At 38.4% G+C, this 22,112-nt stretch overlaps 1 protein-coding gene and 1 non-coding gene across 3 annotated transcripts in view; one reads left to right on the top strand and one right to left on the bottom strand.

The window, feature by feature from the left end:
* Positions 1-22,112, bottom strand: part of UFL1 (UFM1 specific ligase 1) — a 67,843-nt gene that overhangs the window by 30,739 nt on the left and 14,992 nt on the right. For both annotated transcript variants that reach the window (XM_005892262.3, XM_070376579.1), the window contains exons 4-6: positions 21,694-21,791; positions 21,055-21,169; positions 18,483-18,613 (exon numbers count right to left, since the gene is read on the bottom strand). In XM_005892262.3, coding sequence (XP_005892324.1) covers positions 18,483-18,613; positions 21,055-21,169; positions 21,694-21,791 — 344 coding nt within the window. The remainder of the gene's footprint in view (positions 1-18,482; positions 18,614-21,054; positions 21,170-21,693; positions 21,792-22,112) is intronic.
* On the top strand, positions 4,861-4,933 carry TRNAG-UCC (transfer RNA glycine (anticodon UCC)). The gene has a single exon. It is a non-coding gene; the product is annotated as a tRNA-Gly (tRNA).

Below are 22,112 nucleotides of genomic sequence, written 5' to 3' on the forward strand. Positions count from 1 at the left end.
TGTTATAAGAGAATACTATGAGCAATTACATGCCATCAAATTAGACAACCCAGAAGAAATGGACAAGTTTCTAGAAATACACAGTCCACCAAAACTGAATTAAGCACAGATAATTTGAATAGGCTAATCACTTTAAGTGAAATAGCATCTGTAATAATAATAATGATAAAAAAAACTCTCTGCAAACAAAAGTACAGGGCTGGATGGCTTCAATGAGGAATTCTACCAAGCATACATAGAACTTATAATGATCCTTCTCAAACTCTTCCAAAATACTGAAGAGGAGGAAATACTCCAAAAGTCATTCTATGAAGCTACCATCAGCCTGATACAAAAATCAGACAAAGATACACCTGAAAGTAGCACAACACTAGAAACAACTATACTTCAATTTAAAAACATAGAAAAAAAATCAGCCCACCAAAACTGAATCAAGAAGAACTACATAATTTGAACAGACCTATCCCTAGAAGTAAAGTAGAATCGTTAATTTAAAAGCTTTCTACAACAAAAGTCCAGGACTTGATGGCTTCACAGGCAAATTCTACCAACCATACAAAGAATTATACTGATTCTTTTCAAAATATTCCAAAAGACTGAAGTGGAGGAAACACTCCCAAAGACATTCCATGAAGCCACAATCATCCTGATACCAAAACTAAACACACCATCAAAAGAAAAAAGAAAAGAAAATTACAGGTCAGTATGTTTGATGAATATAGATGCAAAGAATATCAACAAAATATTAGCAAACTGCATCAAACAACACATAAAAAAGATGATACACCATGACCAAGTGGAATCTACCCCAAGTTCACAAGAATGGTTCAACGTATGCAAATGAATGTGATAAACCATATAAAGAAAAGAATAGACAAAACCACATGATCTCAACAGATGCAGAAAAGCATCTGACAAACTTTCATTATAAGCAGATGACATGATACCATATATCACCAACCATTCATGATAAAAATTCTTACCAAAGTGGGTAAGACAGAACATATCTCAACATAATAAGAGCTATGTATGACAAATCCACAAATAAGGTAATAGTCAATGGTGAAAAGCTGAAAACCTTCCTAATAAAATTTTGGAACAAGACAAGCGTGCCCACTCTCACCGCTTCCGTTCAACAGAGTATCAGAAGTCCTAGCTGCAGGAATCAGACAAAAAAAAGCAATAAAAGGTATCCAAAATGGAAAGGAAGAGGTAAAATTTTCATTATAAGGAGATGACATGATACCATATATAAAAAACTCAAAAGATTCCAAGAGATGATTCTACGCATGGACATCACCAGATGCTCAATATTCTTTGCAGCCAAAGATGGGAGAAGCTCCATACAGTCAGTAAAAACAAGACTGAGAGCTGACTGTAGCTCAGATCATGAGCTCCTTATTGCAAAATTCAGGCTTAAACTGAAGAAAGTAGGGAAAACCACTAGGCCAGGTATGACCTAAATCAAATACCTTATGATTATACAGTGGAGGTAAATAGTTTCAAGGGATTACATCTGGTAGACAGAGGTGCCAAAAGAATTACAGATGGAGGTTCATAACATTTTACAGGAAGAGGTGACCAAAACCATCCTAAAGAAAAAGAAATGCAAGAAGGCAAAATGGTTTTGAGTAGGCTTTACAAATAGCTGAGAAAAGAAGCTAAAGGCAAGGGAGAAAGGGAAAGATATACCCAACTGAATGTGGAGTTCCAGAGAAGAGCAAGGAGAGACAAGACGGCCTTAAGTGAATAATGAAAAGAAAGAGGAAAACAACAGAATGGGAAAGACTAGAGATCTCTTCAAGAAAACTGGGCATATTAAGGGAACATTTCATGTAAAGATGGGCATGATAAAGGACAGAAACGGTAAGGACATAAGAGAAGCAGAAAAGATTAAGAAAAGATAGCAAGAATACACAGAAGAATTATACAAAAAAGTCTCAATGACCTGGATAACCATGACAGTGTGGTCACTCACTTAGGGCAAGACATTCTGGAGTGTGAAGTCAAGTGGGCCTTAGGAAGCATTACTATGAACAAAGCTAGTGGAGGTGATGGAATTCCAGCTGAACTATTTAAAAATCCTAAAAGATGATGATGTTAAATACTGCACTCTGTATGTCAGCAAAATTGGAAAACTCAGCAGTGGTCACAGGACTAGAAAAGGTCAGTTTTCATTCCAATCCCAAAGAGGGGCAATGACAGAAGACTGTTCAAAGTACTGTACAATTGCGCAAGCTAATGCTGCATGTTAGGCTTTAGCAGATACGTGAACCAAGAATTTCCAGATGTACAAGCTGGTTTCAAAAAAGGTAAAGGAACCAGAGATCTCTCACCAACATTCATTGGATTAGAGAAAAAGAAAGAGAATTCCACAAAGACATATACTTCTGCTTCACTGACTACACTAAAGCCTTTGAGTGTGTGGATCCAACAAACTGTGGAGAACTCTTAAAGAGATAGAAACATCAGACCACTTTACTTGTCTCCTGAGAAACCTATATGCAGGTCAAGAAGCAATAGTTAGAAATAGACATGGAATAATGGACTGGTTCCAAATTGGGAAAGGGGTACGACAAGACTGTATATTGTCGCCCTGCTTATTTAACTTCTATGCTGAGTATATCACGTGAAATGCTGGACTAAATGAATTACAAGCTGGAATCCAGACTGCTGGGAGAAATATCAACAACCTCAGATATGTAGATGATGCCACTCTAATGGCAGAAAGTGAAGAGCAACTAAAGACCCTCTTGATGAGGGTGAAAGAAGAGAGTGAAAAAGCTGGCTTAACACTCAACATTCAGAAACTAAGATCATGGCATCTGGCCCCATCATTTCATGGCAAATAGAAACTAAAAGAGTCAAAATGGTGACAGATTTTCTTTTCTTGGGCTCCAAAATCACTGCAAATAAGCACTACAGCCATGAAATTCAAAGATGCTTGCTCCTTGGAAGGAAAGTTATGACAAACCTAGAAAGCATATTAAAAAGCAGAGACATCTCTTTGCCAACAAAGGTCTGTATAGGGAAGTCGCTCAGTTGTGTCCAACTCTTAGTGATCCCATGGACTGCAGCCTACCAGGCTCCGCCATCCATGGGATTTTCCAGGCAAGAGTACTGGAGTGGGGTGCCATTTCCTTCTCCAATAAATGAAAGTGAAAAGTGAAAGGGAAGTCGCTCAGTCGTGACCAACTCTTAGCGACCCCATGGACTGCAGCTTACCAGGCTCTGCCATCCATGGGATTTCCAGGCAAGAGTACTGGAGTGGGGTGCCACTGCCTTCTCCAAAAGGTCTGTATAGTCAAAGCTATTATTTTCAGTAATCACATGTGGATTTGAGAGCTGGATCATAAAGAAGGCTGAGCACTGAAGAACTGATGCTTATGAATTATGGTGCTGGATAAGACTCTTGCAAATCCCCTGGACAGCAAGGAGATCAAACCAATCAATCCTAAGGGAAAGAAACTCTGAATATTAACTGGAAGGACTGTTGCTAAAGCTAAACCTCTAATACTTTAGCCTCCTGATGCAAAGAGGCCACTCATGGAAAAGATTTTGATGCTGGCAAAGAATGAAGGCAAAAGGAGGTAGGGGCGGCAGAGGATGAGATGATTGGATAGCATCACAAACTCAATGGACATGAATTTGGGCAAATTCCAGGAGATACTGAAGGAAGGACAGGGGAGCCTGGTATGCAGCACTCCACAGGGCTACAAAGAGTCAGACATGACTTAGTGACTGAACAACAACAAAAAACTCCACACAAAAACTACTAAAACTGATAAACGAATTAAGCAAGGTAGCATGATACAAGATTAACATATAGAAATCTGTTGCATTTCTTTCTTTTTTCTTTTTTTTTGACAGAAATGTCTTTGTTTATTTGAAAAAAAATTTTTTTTTTAAACACTGATGAGGGCCCGAACTTCGACTTCTGGATGTTAGAAATTTTTTCCAACTTAATGAGGAACTAACAATTGTGCTGTCACTGTTTTCCACGTTGTCACTAAGATCTTAAGGCTTTTAGTGATTTCTCTGATGTACTTTTAGTCAGATGTTTATCATCATTACCTTTTATCCTTACATGGGCTTTGGAGAAAGACAGACCTGAGTTTGAATCCTATGCTGCTGCTGCTAAGTCGCTTCAGTCGTGTCTGACTCTGTGCGACCCCATAGACGGCAGCCCACCAGGCTCCCCCGTCCCTGGGATTCTCCAGGCAAGAACACTGGGGTGGGTTGCCATTTCCTTCTCCAGTGAATGAAAGGAAAAGTGAAAGTGAAGTCACTCAGTAGCGACCCCATGGACTGCAGCCTTCCAGGCTCCTCTGTCCATGGGATTTTCCAGGCAAGAGTACTGGAGCATTTCTTTATACTAATAATAAAAGGTGTCAGAAACAGAAAGTAAAAAAAAGCAATCCTTTTTAAAATTGCATCAAAAAATACTTAGGAATAAACCTCATCAAAGAGGTGAAACACCTACATGCTCAGACGTACAAAACATTAACAAAGGAAACTGAAGATGATGCAAACAAATGGAAAGGTATCTCATGCTTTTGGACTGGAAGAGTTAATATTGCTAAAATGACCATAGTACCCAAAGCAATCTACAGATTTAATGTGATCTGTATCAAATTACTCATGACATTTTTCACAGGACCAGAAAAATCCTAAAATGTATATGAAACCATAAAAGACCCAGAATTGCCAAAGCAATCCTGAGGAAAAGGAACAAAAGCAGGAAGCTCAACCCTCCCAGACTTCAGATAATATTTTAAAGTTACATTAATCAAAACAGCATGGTATTGGCACAAAAACAGACATCTAGATCAATGGAATAGAAAAGAAAGCCCAAGGAATTCCCTGGTGGTCCAGTGGTTAGGACTCTGCATTTCCATTGCTGATGGCACAGGTTCAATCCCTGATCAGGGAATTAATATCCTGCAAGCCACATGGCAAAAAAAAAAAAAAGCCTCAAAACAAAATACAGAGAGAGCTTAGAATAAACCCACTACCCATGGTCAATTTATCTTTGACAAATGAGGCAAGAATATACACAGAGAAGAGTCTCTTCAGGAAGTGGTATCTGGAAAGCCGGAGAGCCATATGTAAATCAATGAAATCAGAACACTCCCTCACACTGTACACACACAAAAAAACTCAAAATGGCTTAAAGACTTAAAATGTAGGACATGACACCATAAAACGCCTAGAAGAGAAGACAGGCAAAATATTATCTGACATAAACTGTAGCAATGTTTTTCTTAGGTCAGCCTCCTAAGGCAACAGAAATAAAAGCAAAAATAAACAAATGGGACCTATTCAAACTTTTAAGTTTTTACACAGCAAAGAAAACCATAAACAAAATAAAAGGACAGCCTACATAATGGGAGAAAATATCTGCAAATGATGTGACCAACAAGGGATTAATCTCCAAAATATACAAACAGCTTACATATCTCAATTAAAAAAACCAAAAACCGAATCAAAAAACGTGCAGAAGACCCAAATAGACATTTCTCCAAAAAAGACATAGAGACGGCCAATACGCACATGAAAAGATGCTCAATGTAACTAGAGAAATGCAAATTAAAACTTCAATAAGGTATCACCCTCATATGGGTCAGAATAGCCAACATCAAATAATAAATACTGGAGAGGATATGGAGAAAAGGGAACCCTCCTATACTTTTCATGGGAATGTAAATTGGTAAAGCCACTATGGAAAACAGTATGGAGGCTCCTTAAAAAACTAAAAATAAAGTTGCCATATGATTCAGCAATCCTGTTTCTGGGTATATAAACCAGTCAAAACTATGATTCAAAAAGATGTATGCACCCAATGATCGAAGCAGCACTATTTACAACAGGTAAGAGATGAAGCAACCTAAGTGTCCATCAACAGAGGAATGGATAAAAACGTGGTACATATATACAATGGATTACTACCCAGCCATAAAAAAAGGATAAAATATTGCCATTTGCAGCAATATGGATAGACCTAGAGATTATCATACTAAGTGAAGTTAAGTCAAACACAGAAAAACAGATATCATATAGTATCATTTGGATGTGAAATCTAAAATATGGTACAAATGCTCTTATTTATGGAGAAGGCTATGGCACCCCACTCAAGTACTCTTGCCTGGAAAATCCCATGGACGGAGGAGTCTAGTGGGCTGCAGTCCATGGGGTCACTAAGAGTCGGACACAACTGAGTGACTTCACTTTCACTTTTCACTTTCATCATTGGAGAAGGAAATGGCAACCCACTCCAGTGTTCTTGCTTGGAGAATCCCAGGGATGGGGGAGCCTAGTGGGCTGCCATCTATGGGGTCGCACAGAGTCAGACACGACTGAAGCGACTTAGCAACAGCAGCAGCAGCTCTTATTTAAAAAACAGAAACAGACTCAGACACAGAAAACAAACTGATGGTTACAAAGGAGAAAAGGGGTAGGAGAGGGATAAATTAGAAGTTCTGGATTAGGAGACACTAATTACTATAGATAAATAAGGTTCTACTGTATAGCGCAGGGAACTATATTCAATACCCTGTAATAAACTATAATGGAAAAGAACATGAAAAATATATACATATATATGTACACCTGAATTACATGCTTTACACAAGAAATGAACACAATACTGTAAATTAACTTAAAAAAAAAAAAACTGCACCACACTTTATATCCTTAAGCAGAATTATGCTACTGAAATACCAGGTAATTGATCTGTCTTCCTATTCCAAGATCAATTTCCTTTCCAACCAAAATTTAACTTCAGATTTAGTGATTTTGATCCTGGGTGTTCGTTGAAGGATTGATGTTGAAGCTGAAACTCCAATACTTGGGCCACCTGATGCGAGGAGCTGACTCATTTGAAAAAACCCTAATGCTGGGAAAGATTGAGGGCAGGAGGAGAAGGGGATGACAGAAGATGAGATGGTTGGATGGCATCACTGACTCAATGGACATGGGTTTAGGTAGACTCTGGCAGTTGGTGATGGACAGGGAGGCCTGGCGTGCTGCAGTTCATGGGGTCGCAAAGCGTTGGACATGATTGAGCAACTGAACTGAACTTAGTGATCTTGACTATCTGCCTTGCCCTTTATTATATATTAAGTTTTTGTTTATTCTATTCTTTCTGTCTGAGAGACTGTCCTTACCTGGGAAGTCACTGAATCTTATATGATTGTATTTTTGAAGAAAAACGAGATCATACACAAACTGAAAGGAAACTGGAATGCTGTATTCCAGTTAAGAAATTTGACTGGTAGAGATCCACTTTAATTAATCTCTTTTGTTTATCAATATTTTCTGTAATGACTACACATATTTTTTAAAACAGCTTGAATGAGATATATAAAACTTACATATAAATCTAACCAATTCTAAATATAGAATTCAATGACCTCAATAAATTAATAGAGCTGAGCAACCAACACCACAATCCAGTTTTAGAAGGTTTCCATTACCCAAAAAGTGTCTTCCTAGATATCTGCAGTTAATTCCTGTTGCCACTTGTAACCCAGAGAACCATTGACTGGATTTCTGCCTCTACAAATGTGCCTTTTTAGAGATTTCTCATAAATGGAGTCAATATGTGTCTCATGCATTTGGCTTCCTTTGAGTGAGTGAGTGAAGTTGCTCAGTCATGTCTGACTCTTTGTGACCCCGTGGACTGTAGCCTACCAGGCTTCTCCATCCATGGGATTCTCCAGGCAAGAACACTGGAGTGGGTTACCATTTCTTTCTCCAGGGGATCTTCCCGACCCAGGGATTGAACCTGGGTCTCCTGCACTGGAGGCAGATGCTTTAACCTCTGAGCCACCTGGCTTCCTTTACTTAGCATGTCTTTGAGGTTCATGAATAATAAAGCAGAGATCAGCATTCATTCCTTTTTACTGCGAAAGAGTATTCTGGTATATGGATATACCACATTTTGTAGTTTGTATCCATTATCAGTTGATGGACACTTGGATTATTTCCAGTTTGGGGCTATTATGACTAAGGCTGCTATGAAGATTTGCTTTCATGTCTTTGTGTGGAGATATGCTTTAATTTCTTTTGGATAGATTCTTGTGAATGCTTTTCTTTTATAATAATTATAATTTAAGTAAATCATTAAAAAAAAATCCAGATTTTTTTCTGACTCCAATTCTTTTCTTCCCTATTTATTTTAAGCCAATTATACCAGTTCTCTAGTTTAGGTTTAGTCTGTATTTTTGTTCTTATGCACTAGCCAGAGACTCTTGCAGGACACAAACAAAACTCTGTGCTTACCAGGATCCAGGGAAAGAAACCACCACATGAGACTGAGCCAGACCTGCATCAGTGTTTGAGGATCTATTGGAGAGGCATGGGTCAGCAGTGACCTGCCATGGGGACAGGGACACTGTTGCCAGCAGTCCTAGGAGGTGCGGCTTGTTGGCATAAATCCTCTTGGAGGAGGTTGTCATTAGGCCTAACAGAGACTATACCCCTTCCACAGAGAATGCAAGACTCCAGGACTGGGCCACCTCAGGCCAAACTACAGGGAGGGAGCACAGACTCACACATTAGCAGATAATTGGATTAAACATTTACTGAGCTCGGCCCTGCCCACCAAAGTGAAACTGAGTTTTCCCCACAGCCAGTCTCTCCCAGCAGGAAGCTTGCACTAGCCTCTTATTCTCACCCATAAGTGGGCAGAGAGAATGAAAACCACAATTACAGAAAGCTAACCATACGATCACATGGATCACAGGCTTGTGTAACTCAATAAAACTGTGAGTCATGCCATGTAGGGCCACCCAAAATGGATGGGTCATGGTGGAGAGTCCTGACAAAATGCAGTCCACTGGAGGAGGGAATGGCAAACTACTTCAGCATTTTTGCCTTGAGAACCCCATGAACGGCATGAAAAGGCAAACAGATATGACACTGAAAGATGAACTACCCAGCTCAATATGCTACTGGAGAAGAGCGGGGAAATGCTCTGGAAAGAATGAAGAGGCTGAGTCAATGTGGAAATGACGCCCAGTTGTGGTTGTATCTGGTGGTGAAAGTAAAGTCCGAAGCTGTAAGGAATAGTACTTATTGTGTAGGAACCTAGAATGTTAGGTCCATGAATCAGGGTGGTCAAATTGGAAATTGGAAGTGGTCAAACAGGAGATGGCAAGAGTGAACATCGACATTTTAGGAATCAGTGAACTAAAGTGGATGGAAACGGGCGAATTTAATTCAGATTACCATTATATCTATTACCGCAGGCAAGAATCCTTAGAAGAAATGGAGTAGGCTTCATAGTCAACAAGAGTCTGAAATGTAGTACAAGGGTGCAATCTCAAATACAACAGAATGATCTCCGTTTGTTTCCAAGGCAAACCATTCAACATCATAGTAATTCAAGTTTATGCCCCAACCACTAATGCTGAAGAAGATGAAGAATGGTTCTGTGAAGACCTACAAGACCTTCTAGAACTAACATCAAAAACAGATGTCCTTTCCATAATAGGGTATTAGAATCCAAAAGTAGGAAGTCAAGGGATAACCTGGAGTAATAGGCAAGTTCGGCCTTGGAGTACAAAATGAAGCACGGCAAATGCTAACAGTTTTGCCAAAAGAACGCACTGGTCATAGCAAACACCCTCTTCCAACAACACAAGAGATGACTCTAGACATGGATCATCAGATGTTCCATACTGAAATCAGGTTGATAATATTCTTTGCAGCTGAAGATACAGAATCTGTATACTCTCAACAAAATCAAGACCAGGAGCTGACCGTGACTCAGATCTTGAACTCCTTATTGCAAAATTCAGACTTAAATAGAAAAAAGTAGGGAAAACCGCTAGGCCCTCAGGTATGACTTAAACCAAATCCCCTACGATTTTACAGTAGAGATAACAGATTCAAGGCATTAGATCTGATAGAGTGCCTGAAACACTGTAGACAAGAGGTTTATAACACTGTACAAGAGATGGTGACAAAACCATCCCCAAGAAGAAATGCAAAAGGCAAAATGGTTGTTTGAGGAGGCCTTACAAATAGCTAAGAAAAGAAGAGAAGCAAAAGACAAAGGAGAAATGAAAGATATACCCATTTGAATGCAGAGTTCCAAAGAATAGCAAGGAGAGATAAGAAAGCCTTCCTCAGTGATCAGTGCAAAGAAATAGAGGAAAATAATAGAATGGGAAAGATTAGAGATCTCCTCAAGAAAATCAGACATACCAAGGGAACATTTCATGCAAAGATGGGCTCAATAAAGGACAGAAATGATATGGACCTAACAGAAGCAGAAGATAGTAAGAAGAAGTTGCAAGAATACACAGAAAATACAAAAAAGATCTTCATGACCCAGATAACTACGATGGTAACTAGGTGATCACTCACCTAGAGCCAGACATCCTGGAATGTGAAGTCAAGCTGTCCTTAGGAAGCATCACTACGAGCAAAGCTAGTGGAGGTGATGGAATTCCAGTTGAGCTATTTCAAATCCTAAAAGATGATGCTGTGAAAGTGCTGCATTCAATATGCCAGCATATTTGGAAAAATCAGCAGTGGCCACAGGACTGGAAAAGGTCAGTTTTCATTCCAAACCCAAAGAAAGGTAATGCCAAAGAATGTTCAAACTACTGCACAACTGCACTCTTTCACATGCTAACAAGGTAATGCTCAAAATCCTTCAAGTGAGGCTTCAACAGTATGTGAACCAAGAACTTCCAGATGTTCAAGCTGGATTTAGAAAAGGCAGGGGAACCAGAGGTCAAATTGCAAACCACCACTCAACCATAGACAAGTGAAGGGAATCCAGAAAAACATCAACATCTGCTTCACTGATGATGCTAAAATCTTGACTACGTGGATCACAACAAAATGGAAAATTGTTAAAGAGATGGGAATATCAGACCATTTTACCTGCCTCCTGAGAAACCTGTATGCAGGTCAAGAAGTAACAGAACTGAACATGGAAAAATGGACTGGTTCAAAATTGGGAAAGGAGCACATCAAGGCTGTAAACTGTCCCCTGCTTATTTAAATTATAATGCGGAGTACATCATGCAAAATGCTGGGCTAGATGAAGCACAAGCTGGAATCAACATTGCTGGGAGAAATATCAATGACTTCAGATATGCAGATGACACTACTCTAAAGGCAGACAACAAAGAAGAACTAAAGTTTCTTGATGAGGGTGAAAAAGGAGAGTGAGGAAGTATTAGTATTCAAAATACTAAGATCATGGTATCTGGTCCCATCACATCATGTGGAAAAAATGGAAACAATGGCAGATATTATATTTTTGGGCTCCAAAATCACTGTGGACAGTGACTACAGCCATGAAATTAAAAGATGCTTGCTTCTTGGAAGAAAAGCTATGACAAATCTAAATAGTATATTATAAAGCAGAGATACCACTTTCCCAAAAAAGGTCCATCTAGTCAAATCTATGGTTTTTCCAGTAGTCATGTATGGATATGAAAGTCTGACCATCAAGAAGACTGAGTGCTGAAGAAGTGATGCTTTCGAATTGTGCTAGAGAAGACTCTTCAGAGTCCCTTGGACAGCAAGGAGATCAAACTAGTCAATCCTAAAAGAATTCTACCCTAAATATTCATTGGAAGGACTGATGCTGAAGCTCCAACACTTTGCCCACTTGATACAAACAGCTGACTCATTGGAAAAGACCCTGATGGTGGGAAAGATTGAGGACAGGAGAAGAAGGATGAGATGGTTGGATGGCATCACAAATTCAATGGACATGGGTTTGAGCAAACTCCAGGAGATATGAAGGACAGGGAAGCCTAGCGTGCTGCAGACCATGGGGTCACAAAGAGTGGGACATGACTGAGCAACTGAACAACAAAAATATGACTAACAGACTTTTAACTTATTCAAACTACTTGACCTTCTCTTGTTGACTATTTAAGACATTATAATTTTTCCATATAACAGACCTAGGAGAGCAGAAAATATTAATTTAAAATATGACTTAATATTTAAAACCTCTGTATGGGGATTTTTGATTCAATTATTATTTTTACCAAATTTCTATATAGGCCAATTTGGTTTTATTATTTTACCTAAAATATTCAGCTAAATTATCTACAGTTCCTGAAACCAATCAGCCCCTTCATGGATCACTGTCTTGTGGTGGTGAAGGGACGTGTCAGACTCAGTGAAGCTATGAGCCATGCCATGTAGGGCTACAAACACAGACGGGTGAAGTGGAGAGTTCTAAAAAAACATGGTCCACTGGAGGAAGGAATGGCAAACTACTCCAGGATTCTTGCCATGAGAACCCAATGAAGTGTATAAAAAGGCAAAAAGATACGACACCGAAAGACAAGGCCCACAGGCTGGATGGTGTCCAATATGCTACCGGAGAAGAGCAGAGGACAACTACTAATAATAGCTCCAGAAACAATGACGTGGCTGGTCCAAAGCGGCAGTGATGCCTGGTTGTGGATGTGTCTGGTGATGAAAGTAAAATCCAATACTATTAAGAAAAGAATTACATAGGAACCTGGAACGTTAGGTCTACAAATCAAGGTATATTGGATGTGGTCAGCAGGAGATGGCAAGAAAAAACACTGACATCTTAGGAATCAGTGAACTAAAGTGGATGGGAATGAGTGAATTTAATTAAGATGACCATATATCTACAACTGTGGGCAAGAATCCTATAGAAGAAATGAAGCAGTCCTCATAATCAACAGAAGAGTCTAAAATGCAATACACTTAGGTGCAACCTCAAAAATGACAGAATGATCTCGGTTCATTTCCAAGACAAGCCATTCAACACCAGAGTAACCCAAGTCTATGCCCCAACGGATGTGGAAGAAGCTCAAGTTGATCAGTTATACAAAGACCTACAAGACCTCCTAGAATTAACACCAAAAGAATATGTTCTATTTAACAGAGGGGACTGGAATGCAAAAGTAGGAAGTCAAGATACCTGGAGTAACAGGCAAGTTTGGCCTTGGTGTACAAAACGAAACAGGGCAAAGGCTAACAGAATTCTGCCAAGAGAAAACACTGGTCAAAGCAAACACCCTTTTTCAACAAAACAAGAGATGACTTTACACATGGTCATCACTAGATGGTCAATACCAAAATCAGACTGATTACATTCTTTGTAGCCAAAGATAGACAAATTATATACAGTCAGAAAATAAGACCTGGAGTTGACTGTGCCTCAGGTCATCAGCTCCTTACAGCAAAATTCATGCTTAAACTAAAGAAAGTGGGGAAAACCACAAGGCCAATCAGGTACGACCTAAATCAAATCCCTTATGATTATACAGTGGAGGTGACGAATAGATTCAAGGGATTAGATCTAGTAAATAAAGTGCCTGAAGAACTATGGACAGAGGTTCATAATATTGTACAGAAGGCAGTGAGCAAAACCATCCCAAAGAAAAAGAAATGAAAAAAGGCAAAGTGTCTGAGCAGGCTTTACAAAATGGTTGTCTGAGGAAAGAGAATTGAAAGCGAGGGAGAAAGGGAAAGGTATACTCAACTGAATGCAGAGTTTGAGAGAAATGCAAGGTCAGAGGAGAAGGCCTTCTTCAACGAACAGTGCAAAGAAACAGAGGAAAACAACAGAATGGAAAGGCTAGAGAGCTCTTCTAGAAAACTGGATATATCAAAAGAACATTTTATTCAAAGAGGAGCACAATAAAGGACACAAACTGTATGGACCTAACAGAAGCAGAAGTGGTATAGAAGAGATGGCAAGAATACATACACAGAAGAACTGTACAAAGAAGACCTTAATGACCCAGATAACTACGTTGGTGTCATCACTCATCCAGAGCCAGACATTCCGGAAGTGTGCAGTCAACCAGGCCTTAGGAAGCACTGCTGTCAGTAAAGCCAGTGGAGATGATGGAATCCCAGCAGAGCTATTTAAAATCCTAAATAAGGATGGTATTAAAGTGCTGCACTCAGTATGTCAGCAAATTTGGACTATCCAGCAGTGGCCCCAGGACTAGAAATCTTCAATCTTCATCCCAAATCCCAAGGGTAATACTAAAGATGTCTGAACTACTGGACAATTATATTCATCTCCCATGTTAGTAAGGTTATACTCAAAATCCTTCAAGCTAGCCTTCAGTGGTATGTAAACTAAGAACTTATAGATATTCAAACTGGGTTTAGAAAAGGCAGAAGAACCAGAGATCAAACTGCCAACATTTGCTGGATCACAGAGAAAGCAAGGGAATTCCAGAAAAATATCTACCTCTGTTTGATTGACTACATTAAAGACTTTGACTGGTGGATCATAACAAACTGTGGAAAATGCTTAAAGAGATGGGAATACCAGACCATATTATCTTTTTCCTGAGAAACCTGTAGGCGGGTCAAGAAGCAATAGTTAGAACCTTGTATGGAACAACTGACTAGTTCAAAATTGAGAAAGGCATACGACAAGGCTGTTTATTATCACCCTGTTTCTTTAACTTTTATGCAGAGCACATCATGCAAAACACTGGGCTGGATGAGTTACAAGCTGGAATCAAGACTGCTGGGAGAAATATCAACAAACTCAGACATGCAGATGATACCACTTTAATGGCAGAAAGCGAAGAGGAAGCAAAAAGCCACTTGATGAGGGTGAAAGAAGACAGCAAAAAAGCCAGCTTAAAATTCAATATTAAAAAACTAAGATCATGGCATCTGGTTCCATCCCTTCATGGCAAACAGAAAGGGAAAAGGTGGAAGTAGTTCCAGATTTCCTCTTACTAGGCTCTAAAATCACTGCAGATGTTGACTGCAGCCATGCAATTAAGAAACGAATGGTTCTTGGCAGGAAAGTTATGACAAACCTAGACAGTGTATTAAAAAGCAAAGACACCCCTTTGCTGACAAAGGTCTACTAGTCAAGGCTATTATCTTTCCAGTAGTCATGTATGGATGTGAGAGCTGGACCATAAAGAAGGCTGAGCGCCAAATAATTGATGCTTTTGAACTGTGGTGCTGGAGAAGACTCTTGAGAGTCTCTTGGACTGCAAGGAGATCAAACTAGTCAACCCTAAAAGAAATCAACCCTGAATACACATTGGAAGGACTGATGTGGAAGCTGAAGCTCCAATACTCTGGCTAACCTGATGTGAACTGCTGACTCATTGGAAAAGATCCTGATGCTGGGAAAGACTGAAGGCAGAAGAAGAGGGTGACAGAGGATGAGATAGTTGGATGGCTTCACCGATTCGATGAACATGAACCTGGGGAGACTCTAAGAAATGGTGAAGGGCAGGGAGGCCTGGTGTGCTTCAGTCCATGGGTTGCAGATTTGGACACAACTTGGCAACTGTACAACAACAAACCAATTAGGTCCAATTACATGCTCTGTGAATTTTGCTCTCCTCTGTTTATCTTATTACAAGCTTCTCATGTTTTTTATTTTCTGTTCCTTTCTACCTGAACGTATTCCTACAAACATGCAAAGGGCTCCTTGAAGAACTTTATCTTAAAACTACTGGGTGCATAAATTATTGTGGATGTTCAATAAAAGTTTAATTGGACTGCACAAAATTTCTAGCTTTTTTAGTACAATGAAACTTGGCTGCTGGATTTTTATTTCAACTTGGAATTGCAACGTAGTTAACCTACATATCTCATTCTTCTAACTAATTACTTCAGTGTGAACTCATGGTTTTTGATACACAAAAATAAAAATGCAAAAAAGAAAATATACATATAGGGGTGTACATGTATGTTGTCATTGTGCCACTCAGTTGTGTCCAACTCTTTGTGATCCCATGGATGCCAGGCCTCCCTGTTCTCCCATGTGTATCCTTTAGCTTGTCTGCTGAGGGCTTGGGAGCAGGAACAACCCAAACAGCAATAAACAATCTAGTGTCCAGATTTTGGTTTCTATATACTCTACTAAAATGGCTGATTCTAAGGTTGAACAGGCAAAGGATGAACTGAGCCTAGAACTCCTTTGTGTATCAGAAAGAAAAGAAGTGTTGGAAAGATTGAGAAATGTCAAAAGAACAAAGAAGCCAGGCTGAAGGGCATTCCACTAGCCTAAATCAGAGGCAACTTGAAAATCTAAATAATGATAACAATGGATTATAATCCAAAGAATGATACAGAAAGCCGTAAGTCTGTAGTGATTTAATAAATGAATAAATTGAAAATTTGATGAAAAACAGGGTAACTCACAAGATCTCAAATTGCCCTCCCCACAAATAATTATAAAGGGAAACAAAAAACCTTAATGAGAAATCTACATACATTCTTATTAAGAAGTTACAATGCACCTCATCAGTAATTCCTGGAGAAGGAAATGGCAACCCACTCCAGTATTCTTCCTAGAGAATCCCATGAACAGAGAAGCCTGGCAGGCTACAGACCATGGGGTTGCAAAGAGTTAGACATGACTGAGCACAACACAGCAGCATGAGTAATCGCAAAAATCTAAATTGCATGCCACCTGATAGGGTTCAATGACAAAGACATATAATTACTTCTGTGATATTCCTGCCAATGATGAATAATCTGAATTATCAGTAGAATCATGTAGCAGAAAGAAAAGAATGAATATTCTCATGAAAGTAAGGTAGGTATTCGAGACTGAAAGTGACCAAGCAGACTTGACAAGTAAATGCAATATGTGATTCTGAACTGGATCCTTTTTCTATATAGAATACTATTAGGATTGAACTGGTAAATCACAAATGGGATCCAAAGATTGGATGGTAGTAATGGATCAGGGTCAATTTTCTGATTTTGATGTTTGTATTGTAGTTTTATAGGACACTTGCCCTTGCTTATAGGAAAGAGACTAAAGTATTTTTGGTCATGGGACATAATGTCAGCTACTTTCTTTCAAATGGGACAGAATTTGAAAAAAAGGTTCTCTTTGAACTTTTCTATTAATATAAGCGTGAGATTAAAAAAAGAGAAAGAATACTATTGCATTAGATTGCGAGCTCTCTCTTCTAACCTTCTATTGTTTTGTTCTACCAGGGCCCTGCTGCATGTATCAGGTATTCAATCAGCGCGCCTGATTTACTGAATGACAAAAGGAAATCACTGTGGCTGCCATGCAAAAGAGCATCCTGAAACACAGTAAGAAAAGAAGAGGAGCGACTTGTTAGAAAGCTACTAAAACACTCCAGTAAAAAACGGCCTGAATTGGTGAGAACAGTGATGTCAGAGAAGTAAAGGTTACATAAATATTTAGGCTATGACTTCAAAAGATGTTGTGTTATGGAAACGGAGGTGAGAGAAAGGTGGCATAAAGGACGACTCCCAGGTTTCTGGCAAAACCAACCTGATGATGGCATTTACTGATAATGGAAATACAAGTGGAAGAATTCAGAAGAGACAAGGAGTGGGACAGCTCAGGACAGTGAGTTAAATATGTTGAATTTCAGGCACTTGTAAAACACTTCAATAGAGATACTGTACAAGTTGTATGTGTCTGGAACTTAAAAGTAAAAGCACCTATGCAGGTAGTGCAGGACTGAGAAGAGAAGATGGCCTCAAAGAAAACTTTCAAGGCTAGTGAAGGGAGGAAGAGCCAGAAAAGCTGACTTATAAGGCACAGCCAAAAGAGGTTAAGAAGAAACCAGGAAAGTGTGGTGTTAAAAAAAAAAAAAAGAGAGAGAGAGACAAGAGAACATTTCAAGAAGAAGACATAATTGGAGTTAAATGGTGCTACAAAGTCAAGTAAAACAAGGACAGGAAATACCCATTAGATTTAACGAGACTGACATCATTGCTATGTAAGTGGAAGAAGCCAGATGGGTAAGCTGAGAAGTGACAGAAGGTAAGAAAACTGAGACAATAACTGTAGACATCAATTTGAGATGGTTCCCTTTAAGGAAAGGAATAAACAAGATGGTAGAGGGAATGGAATCCAGGGTTAAGAGAGGTTTGATTGTTTTAAAATGGAGAAATCTGGACATTTATATGCTGGGGGACCAAGAAAACTACTGAGATAAATTTAATGACACAGGATAAAAGAGAAAACTGAGAATGCAGGTTTTCTTAATTCTATGCTGGAGTTTGTCACAGAGGCCCCAAACATTCAGTTAAAGTGATTTTGAAAGTACAATGGTTATTCATTAGACTACTAGAATTTTATTTAGTAAAGAGTTCTAAAGTCATCCAGCACCATCTGAGACTCAAAGAAGTTAGGTGACTAACTTACCTGCTCAAGGTCACATGGTTACTATATGATAGAGCTATGACCCAGGGGTTTCTGACTGCATGCTCCTTCCACAATCCCAGAGTGACTATATATGATCTGAGTATTCTGCAGAAGTGCATTTGGAGTCTTAAGGGTGGTGAAGATAGAAGACAGAGATGTGGGTTGGAGAGAATGTGGACACATTCGAGAGTCTGGAATCCCCATTCCTATTTCATGGAAGTTCCCCTTCTGTTTAATAAACTAGGGTCCTGAATAAGATTTAAGGAAAAAAAAAAAAGGCAAACAATGATCAAAGAAATGTAAAAATACACATACTTTAAAACTTGCTTACCGGGTAATAGCACTGAACAGTCCACGGATGCGTGCTTTATGTCTAGATACAAAGGCTTCAGTAAATATTACTCCTCTGTTATCAAGATCAATGTGTCCATTAATAATTCTACCTAGTCGCTGAGTTAGTGCCTGAGGGTAAAGATGGATGAAAATTCTTATTAAAATGATAGAACAAAATTACAGATTTACATATGTACAGGTTTACTAAAGTCATGCGGCATGCTGATGTTGTATTAATCATACGACTGAGTAATTTCAGCAAGCATGAATTAACAAGATATATAAAGTAAAATGAAGACTTAGGATCTAGGAAACTTCATAATCTTATGGTGAAGACAAGAATTGAATGAGTCTAATAACTGATATGTTAAAAAACTCAGCTACCTGCTAATAAGGCCACAGGCAGCCTGAAACACAGACAACCAAGATATTTACAAGGATCCTGGAGAGGATCCTATATGGAACTGCTAATACTAACAGAGAAATAAATATTATCCCAAGATTCTGCAACCTAGGGATACATAAAACCTGAAAAGTTATACTCTGTGATGTAAATATTAACAAACTGTGTCCATAAATCTATACTGACAGACAACCTGATTTCTTGGTAACCTGAGGAGAGCATTTCTCCACAGCTACACTATGACTGGGATCAGGTTTATGAAATAAGCTTGGACATATTTCCCTTTCCAGGACAAGTTAAATCTATTTGAGTCAGCCTGGCTGATACTTCTATGGTACAGAAAAATGGTTTCCAAACAACTTTTTTTTAAGGATCCATTTTTTTGCTGCCCCATGAGGCATGTGGGATCTTAGTTCTGTGAGCCAGGATTAAACCCATGCCCTTAGCATTGGAATTGGAAGCTCAGAGTCTTATCCACTGGACTGTCAGGGAAGTCCCCCAAACCACTTCTTAGTGAGCTTTTACAATACTGCCTATGATACTGAGAAAAATTAAAACTGAAAAAAGAATATATATATATTTCTAAAATGTATCAGTAGCACAATAAGAAACCACTTGATCTGTTCTGATATTTTAATGTAAAACTGACTAAAAGTATCTTTTTTTTTGCCTTCTGTGATTTACATGTATTTGCTCATTTTATCTTCTGTAATTTACATACACTTGCTCAGGAGCTTAGTTCTCCTGAAATACTTTGTAAAACAGATCTATATGCTCAATGGTATTTTAGATGCAATGAGGAGAAATCACCCACTTAAAATGAGTGAGTAAATCTGTTTCATTATAAATTAATCTCATGCAATTATGGTTTGGTAATTTCTGTAAGATGGATTTTTTTAAAGTATACCTAAAATGATTTGGCTTTTCCCTTATTTGTTCCAGTAAATATATAAACAAAACCATCATTTATTGAGTACTTCCTCTAGGCCAGCCATTTCACCAGATATACCATGTATTCGACACCTTACTGACATCTATGAGAGACAATTATTCCCATTTTCAGATACGTAACTTGAAGCACAAATAGGCATAAAAATAATTTTTCTGACCCTAAGTAACAAAGCAGTGTCACAGACAGAATTCAAAGCATGGCCTGTTTAACTTCCACTGTTCCAAACAGACTTCTAAAACGTTAAACAACTTTAAGAAAACTGAAATAACAAGGAAATAGCCTCTATTTTCAGGCACCATTGTAATTTAACTTATAATTTGATTTGAGTATTGACACAAGTACCAAAAATTAAGTGACTATAAGCCATTCCTTGATTTCTCTCCCTATCATGCTCTCAGTTTAGAGGAGGAAAAAAGGTGACATCAAAAGAAGTTGGTACTATTGACATCTGGGGAAGAAAATTTTCTATTGGGAAGGAATGCTCTGTGCACTGCAGGATGTTCAGCAGCATCTGTGACGTTTACCACACAAGATGCCAGTAGCATCTCTTATAAATTATAATCTTCATCAGCTGTTTCTTAAATTATAACTAGCAATCAGAACTGAAGATATTCTTGCTAAAGAAGCATTCAATAAAGATATACACTTCTGGTATACTTGCTACTGCATCCAAGCAGGCTGAGACCTTAAGTCTACCAAGTTTAGGTATCTCTGGGTTCAGGAATGGAGAAGGCAATGGCACCCCACTCCAGTACTCTTGCCTGGAAAATCCCATGGATGGAGGAGCCTGGTGGGCTGTATAGTCCATAGGGTCGCTAAGATTCAGACACAACTGAGCAACTTCACTTTCACTTTTCACTTTCATGCATTGGAGAAGGAAATGGCAACCCACTCCGGTGTTCTTGCCTGGAGAATCCCAGGGACGGGGGAGCCTGGTGGGCTGCCATCTATGGGGTCGCACAGAGTTGGACACGACTGAAGTGGCTTAGCAGCAGCAACAGGGTTCAGGAAGATTAAAATCACTTCTAAACAATCTTATCAGAGCCATCAATGTTTAAGTATCCCCCAAATATATTGCTAGAACATAGTCAAAACTAGAGAATAGTCAAAACACTTGCAAAAAAACAAATAATAGTAAGTCTAGTTTATTCCCACCCTTTCAAACTTGGCATTTATTTGAAAAGACAAATTATACCCTTAAGGAAAAAAAAATACCTGTGTCAGAAAGTTTCCAGGAAGATCATAGGTTTTACACAGTTCTGCTATGGTTACTTGACCACTTTCCTGTAATTTATCATTTACTTCTTCTGCTAAACGATCCAAATAGTTCCTAATAGTTTAAATTAAAAAAAAAAAAAAGGAAAAACTTAATTAGGAATAATAATTTTTCTCTTTCTTTTTATGTTTAATTTCTGCTGCAATAAGGCACTCCCCAAAAGTAATTAATATGGTATGTTTAGGTAAACACCATTCATTAATCATAGTCTGAAATTTTTCTTATCAATGTAACTAAATGGAAGATTAATCAAATAAATGCTGAAATTGTTTTCAACAGTTAAAATTCTACAGTCATTTTCATTAGGACTTTTTAACAATTCTGCTTTCAGAGTTAAGTTCACATAGGAAAGATGATAAAAATTGTGTTTTGTGTTGCTTTAAAAAAACAGAAAAAATTAAAAGTTTATATTATTCCCAAGTATTCCACACAAGCACGCACTTACTTTTTGAGCACAATAATGAAAATCAGTACTGGAAGAGTACTAAAAAATGCCATAGTGCCACAGTTATTCTAAATTTAAGTATAAGCTTACAAAAAAAGAAACACAAAAAGGTATTCTTAATTATTGTACTTACTCATCTATCAGTTGTCCCAATACTAGTTGAACATGTTTTTCTGATTTAACAATGTCACCAATTCTATTTTCAATATGAGTCAGATCCACATTAATTGCCTGGAAAATAAGTACACATTCTATTAGTGATAAGTTCATATTGTTTTAAAATTTGAAATTATATATTTTAGAACTTTTAAAAAAATGAAAACTTACTTCCCCTTAGATGAATTTCAAATTGATTTGAAATATTATAAAAAATCTCAAACAATTAGGGGCTTATTGCTCATTCACTTTCATTTCTGAACCTGTACACTTTCACTCGCTAAGAAAGCTTGCACTACAAAAATCACACAACTTCAAAGGTCTTTTCACCTCTAGAGTCCCACCTAGTCCCCAGGGAGGCAGACAGGAGTGAGAGGGAGCGCCTGAAGCAGTGCA

The sequence above is a fragment of the Bos mutus genome, chromosome 9 (genome assembly GCF_027580195.1).
Source record: "Bos mutus isolate GX-2022 chromosome 9, NWIPB_WYAK_1.1, whole genome shotgun sequence".
NCBI classification, from domain to species: domain Eukaryota; kingdom Metazoa; phylum Chordata; class Mammalia; order Artiodactyla; family Bovidae; genus Bos; species Bos mutus.